General features: G+C 37.4%; 1 protein-coding gene across 1 annotated transcript; it reads left to right on the plus strand.

Annotated features, from left to right (window-relative positions):
• Positions 1 to 2,006: 2,006 nt before the first annotated feature.
• On the plus strand, positions 2,007 to 6,532 carry LOC139962087 (uncharacterized). Its single transcript, XM_071961954.1, has 3 exons — positions 2,007 to 4,331; positions 4,738 to 4,817; positions 5,787 to 6,532. Exons 1-3 carry the CDS (start codon positions 2,279 to 2,281, stop codon positions 5,790 to 5,792), a joined length of 2,139 nt encoding a protein of 712 aa, XP_071818055.1. The 5' UTR covers positions 2,007 to 2,278; the 3' UTR covers positions 5,793 to 6,532.
• The last annotated feature ends 380 nt before the right edge of the window (positions 6,533 to 6,912 follow it).

Below are 6,912 nucleotides of genomic sequence, written 5' to 3' on the forward strand. Positions count from 1 at the left end.
CATAAGGAGAGGATGTGGACATCCATACGGGTGCGTTGAATTCGATTTCCAAGAACGAGGAGAGGGGCGGTGGGAGTCTGTGACTGGTCACCTAGGAAAAGAAAACTATACTTCAAACTGCATTCTGAGGCATATTTAGGCTATACGTTAGGTCTATAATGAGTGCTACACGCAAGGTTGTACTAAAAGCGGTTGAAGAGAGGGTGGGTAGGGGTCGGGTATTCATCCACAGAACAAGCCAGTTGTATACTTTCTTTCTATTTTAATTTGTTACGTTAAACGAAGAGTCATTATCCTAAAATTGATTAAAGCTGTTTAGAAACATTTTTTGATTTTTTTGATCAAGAAGGGAAATGGTTTGGCAATACTACAACAAACAAACCTAAATATCACACACCAAAAGGGAATTGAATACGTTCAGGTCGAATGGTTTTATGGGCCGCCCGTTTTCCAGACTTTGTTTGCGTGTCACAAATTTCTTCCTTATAAGGCTCGCTTACGGATTGGCTAACGATGCGGTACTGCGCAGTTATAAATACTCGTGTTGGTGCCAACGATGTGACATTTGCAGTCCAGATCTCATATGTCAAAGTTAAGTTAGTTCTCTTCAACATTGAAAGTGAATCCATTAAAGGTAAGAACTATCATGAGATTTTTCTCCACTTAGTGCTTTATCAATCGATTTGTTTTTCAATTTCAATCCAAGCATTAAAATGGCTCACAGCCTCAGAAATGGCATTTGCTAACTTATTTTTACAATGTTTTTTTACAAAGCAACACATAGAGTAGAAATTGATCTTTGTTATTATTTCTCTGTAAAAGAGGTCAGTGGGATAGCGTCTAGGTTTGTTTGTAAGTACCCTATTTCATCTATTATGTAGGATTTGAAGTGGCCTTAAATATGAAACTTTATCTGCACTATCAATTTCAATTGCATATCTTAGTGTAAAGTAAAAGAAAAGAATAGTAGATTTGAGTGGCAATCGCTTCAGAAAGATTTCCGCTTAGGTTGTTAAAAATACCAAAATAATTACCCAGGGAGTTTACATTGATTGCCTTTAAGTGGTTCGTCCAAGAAAGCTTATCATCAATTACTAATCCTAAATACTTCGTACTGCATGATTTACATACTGTAACACCATTAAAAGTAAAAGCATCATGACAACAGTGACTCGTATCTTTGGCATGAAAATGATGTTATTTGTTTTCCCTGAGTGGAGGCTGACTTTATTACAGTCGCACTATTTCTAAGTTTTCTTTGAGACTAAGTACCCTTAGCGGGTAAACTGTCTGCAATCATCATCAAACTGGAAAACATTAGTATCATCTGCAAAAGGACTAGCAGAAACGTTTGTCATCGCTTTGTGAATAACATTGAACAAGGAAGAGCAGGGATCTCAGGAAGGATCCTTGGGGGACACCGTTAATAACGTTTAAGTAATTAGAGTAATTAACCTTTACATAAATACATTGCTGTCTGTTGTGTAAATAGCTAGCCAATGTATCATATGCCTTACCACGAACACCATAGTGATATAATTCCATTTAAGGGATACATTTTTACCCACGTCAAGCTGACAGCGAACAGTTTTTAAAGATTCAAACAAAGCATGGGTTGTTGAGTGACATTCCCTCAAGCCAAACTGGAAATCATAGAAATGTTATCAGAAGTGTGTTAAAACAAGATAACACACTGTATTTCTGGGGGATAATAGATTCACTCTTCTTGAGTAAAGGGATGACTTTGGCAACCTGTAGCACATCTGGGTAAATTTTAACTTTGAAATACATTGTTAGAGATTAACTTATTACAGGGACACAAGTGCTGGAATATTTTGTGCACGAACGAAAAGAGCACTTTCCTGATTGCGTGTGTTGTGTGTGTTGTCATCACGTGTTATTGGTGAGCATTCCAGACACTGTTAAGATGAGCATAAAAAACAAGAACGTAAATATCAATAAATAACACGTCAGGAGTTTGTTGACATATTGCACTTCCTGCGAAAATAAAATAAGAACAGGAGAGTAAGTTGAAGTATTTTAGAGGTTGTTTTATCAGGGTTGAAATAGTCGAGTCAACTACGTCCGTGTAAACGGTATCCTGATTGACAGAGAATAGTTCATACCGAGAGATTTCGGATATCGAAATGTTTTGTTCACGATTAATGTTCGTTGGCTTTGGTCATTCTGTGAATTTGAGATCATGCAGCACTAACGATACATTTAATGAAGAAACATTATCTTACCTTCTTACTATTAACAGCAACGAGGAATCAACATGGGCCACCTCTCTTTTCTTCTAATCCTGGCTATAGTCTGGTGTGTTGATGGAGCCAAAACATTGCCACAAAAATGTATTTTTGATTGGACAATCGACTGGGATCGCCCATCAACCGACTCTTTGCCCGCAGTCTTGCCATTTGAAACTCCTGGAGTGATTGTTTCTGGGGATATCGACATAACTTTTTCTGAATTACTGGAATTCACGGGACTATTGTGGAACGCCAGATCGCCGCTAGAGATAACGGGTTTAATTTGCCAGAACTACGGACCTTACATCTATTCAATGATGCCAGACGAGACGTTCCGGGCAGAATGTAATCAAGTCGTCACAGCGCTCGATAAATCGACCAAGATTGATATTTCCACAAATTGCATAACAATGTTTGAAACATTTCATATCGATAGCGTAATTTCTGATCTGGTAAATCAGTCTCTAGGATACATGTACTATTGTCAAACACCTAAAGACGGTAGCTTCTTTGACTATTCAAATAACGGTTTTGTTTACATTTCAAATTACACCTTTTTTGACTATTCAAATAACGGATTCTTTGACTATTCAAATAACGGTTTCTTTGATTATTCAACGAACGACTTCGATTGTGCACTCCAAGAAATCGCAATCGTGAAAGCCCTCGATATAATCGAAATAGCTTCGAGGGTAGCATTCGATCTTTTGGATTGGCTGGGACCTTCCCCGTTCTCAGCTGATGTATACGGGCTCTGCTCCGCATTGAGACTGTTGAGTAATATGCAGATTCATGATATTCTGGGTGAGGTAAAGTCAATTGGTAATTATGTAGGTGCCGAGGCGCTAGAATTATTCAATACCGTTGATGGTTGTGGCTCTCCCACTGACGAACAAACTTTGCAGATTATTGATCAGGCGATTTATCCGGACCTGCAGGAGGGAATTTGCGATTTCTTTGCCGGTAATCCCTCTCAAGAGGAGTATGAAATCAAAGCGGATGACATAATTGACAGTATACTATCAGTTCTAATCGATAAAGAACAGTGCATCAATATCGTAAAAGTGTTGACAGAAAATTATCCATTGGACTTTGAATTTTTCGAAACACTCACAGGCTTTGACATTTTCATTAATAGTGAACAGGAACGTTTTTGTGCCAAAATCAAAGAATCTTTTTCCCGCAGCTCGCAGTACACTCCCTCGCAGTACGTCTTTCCAGAAAATATTGCCATTGATTATTTTCAATTTACCGAGCCTGGAGAGCTACTACCTAACTTCTATTTTACGAATGCTCTAGACGTGATCGGAGCATTCTTCAGATCTGAAACTGTTGCAGATGGCATGGAGGTGCTTTGCACTGTGTTTGAGCCTCTTCTGACTGACGAGCTTGGATCTGATGATGTCATTGAAATATGCAAAGCGTTCGAAAAGGGCGATAATGTTGCCATTGAACGGCTATGCAGGGAATTAACTGTTCCGTCGTCATTCTATTACCCACCTCCGGCATCATTGAGAGTTCCGAACGAGGCATATTTAATAGTGACTGGTGTGGACGCGATGAGGAAGTTATTCCAGTTAGAAGAATTATCTCCACAAAGTGTCTGTCGAGCTTTGGACAACTTTGCCTCTTCTCCAAACAACCTACAATCCGTATTTCGTCACATCCTAGATGCGTATATCACAGAACTGCTACCAATAGCAAGCGATATTTGTAACGACTACAACAATGTCATCAACTTCTTAACAGATGGCCGCGATCAAGAACTTACTGTTGAAGTTACCGATCTAATTTCCAAATACCTTGGATTTACTAATCGCAAGGATCTTTGTAGAATGATTTCTGATGGCATTGACGGAGAGTCGGGTCGTGCCAAAGACGATTCAACATCATTTTTTGTAGACGAAGCGCTCATGGTCTTTACTAATACGAAGCGTTGTACTGAAATAATAGACAGATCTAAAGTTTTCTTCAGAGATACGACAGACGCAGATGAATTTATTAAACTGGTGACTGGTTATGCAACCACAGAAACACTTTGTGAGTCAATGACGTCGTCGTTCGCTGATGAATGCTCAGGTGAGTGATAGACACTGGGCTAGTTTATACGTTAAATGTATGTCAATATCATGATAACTTTTGGAAAGTAGTTTTACAACTCAGTGTTGTGATTTCTTGACGATGATTGCACAATCATGACTAATCTTTAACTCGACTTATAACTACAGATCACGTCATTTCCAGCTTTGACGTTGTAGTGATTAGTTCAATGACAGCAATATAATAATTTGTTTTGCAAGAGTAAGTCTTAAATTGCAATCAAGAACAAACTGTGTGTGTGGTTACTTTGTTAAAATACTTTCAAAATCACTGGAACATACGTTGTAATGATAAGTTAACGAAAACAGCTCAGTTCAATCAGATTCAGAACATTTCCCAAATCACCTTACAAGTAATATCATTTTGTTATGGACTGTTCCCACAGGTACAACAGCTACTCGCATCTACTCTCCTTTTGTGATGTTGGTTATGCTCCTTGCATCTGGTGTGTTTTGCAGTCTTTATGTAAGTAACAATACACTATGCTTAACAGTTTCTACACTTATGATGTCTTAAAATAATTACATTTTTAATACCATTCAAGTCTAGTGATGGTTGTACGATTATTTTTCTTTCAATGGAACCAGACTAAAGTATAACTAGATCAAAGCACATTGTAGACTTTTAGATTTTTTTTCTGCGTAAGTATCGTGATAATTAGTCCTATACCGGTCTATAGGGTTTTTTTTAAAGACATTGAAGACTCGCCCCAAACCGCGTGCTGCCCTTTGAAATAAGTTACCTTTCCTTTGCTTGCAAGTGAAGTTTTCTTCTTGTCGCTACAAAATGCAGACAGTAATGAAACGTGATACATTGTTATCTTTTATCTGGACCTGAGATCAGGGAGTTCCAGAACAACTCCCTGTTGAGATGTCCATCGCTGCTATGTACACTGTGTTGCGGGTATTAACCGTATCTGCATGTATTGAATGTACACTAGTGTCTAATTACCGACGGTAGATGCGTGTGTATTTTCTGGGATTGATGGTGGTGTCTAACACTTCTGTTACACCTCATTCGAAACTAGATCAGATTACCGGCATCAGACGTTTCTCTGTGCGCGAGTCTTCATTCCCTTTAAGTAACCTTATACTAATCATATATCAATACTCTCAAAGTAGTGTATTTCTAATGATACTGCTACCCACTATACCTACACGTATATCAACAACCAGACCATTAACGTATGTATTACCCAACTACGCAAGACAATGTCCATCTTTTTTATTACTTGAGGAAATAACAATAACATTGAAAAGAATCAATTTAGGGATTAGTTTTGACTGACATACGTAATGATGAGTAAGTTTGAAACAAGTTTCAAGCAGTTAACTATCTAAATAACCCAAATGTATAAGAAAGACTTATATTATGTATCATTTTTTACAATAGAAATCAAACTTTTGCATTTATTCTGTACTTTTCTCTTTTCAGATTTAAGCTGAACATTTCTCGGTGTCACTATTTTTGCTGTCGTCACTGTTTACTTGCTTATGTAACTTTGATTTTTTACCTGATTATAATATCTACTTTCTTACTATATGTTCTATTGGACGCGAGGCAACTAATAACAGGGATAACCGGAAGAAGGAAGGAGAGGGGCCATTACATTTGGTCCTACACCTGATATTGATTAGGCCTAGCTTCTACAAAGACATACGGTATATATAACCTCCAAGCTAACAAGACTTCATAGACGGTTATATGCAACAAACTGTTGCATGCAATTTCTGTGTTATATACGTGTCTGAATATTCCATTTAAGAACAGTATACAACATACGGTGGCAAAGTGACACATATAAGGGTGTGATAATCACTTGATCACAGTGAACAATGAAGCTAAATGTCTTGAATGATTAAATTAAAAGAAAAGATGATCAACTTTAATACAACAGCGTACCATTTACATTTTTAGATTTATTTTTTCAAACCACAAGCCACACTATGAATCATTACGCAGATTTTTAAGTCCATTTTGTTGGACGGTTTGGTTAGAGTTCTAGTTTTGGTACACTTTTTTAATGTCATTAATTTCATATTCTTCTCAAAATCTTTGTGAATATTTCAATAAAAGTAATTGACTTTAGGCTGTAGTTGTCAACTTATTTTTAAGTGGCTTTATGCGGTTTTTCTATGCAGTTTTAATTTTTTGGATCAATACAGAAACCTACAACTAGAGTATCAGCACTTTTCATTTCTTTTTAGTCTTTGTATATCACAACAGGAATTTCACTTCAAGATATCATCATGCGTTGTGCGGATTCTCATTGGTATAGGGTAATGAAAATGGTGGTATATGATGTATGATGAAGGTGGTATATGGTGAATCATGATGGTGTCATAAGCAGGATGAAGAAAGTGGTGTAGGGTGGATCAAGAATTAAGATAGCATAGGGTGGATCAAGAAGGTTGTTTAGGTGGATAAGGAAGGTGGTATAGGGTGGATCAAGAAGGTTGTATAACGTTAATCAAGAAATCGGCGTAAGGTGGATCAAGAGGGTGATATAGAGTGAATCTAGAGGGTGATATAGAGTGGATCAAGAACGTGATATTAGGTG

Source organism: Apostichopus japonicus, chromosome 3, assembly GCF_037975245.1.
Source record: "Apostichopus japonicus isolate 1M-3 chromosome 3, ASM3797524v1, whole genome shotgun sequence".
Classification (NCBI taxonomy): Eukaryota; Metazoa; Echinodermata; class Holothuroidea; order Aspidochirotida; family Stichopodidae; genus Apostichopus; species Apostichopus japonicus.

What these genes read in the sequence shown, in the direction of transcription:
- LOC139962087 (XM_071961954.1), top strand. Translation starts at nt 2,279, where the DNA reads ATGGGCCACCTCTCTTTTCTTCTAATCCTGGCTATAGTCTGGTGTGTT. An exon ending in GTTCGCTGATGAATGCTCAG is followed by an intron (nt 4,332 to 4,737) that starts GTGAGTGATAGA and finishes CTGTTCCCACAG; the next exon opens with GTACAACAGCTACTCGCATC.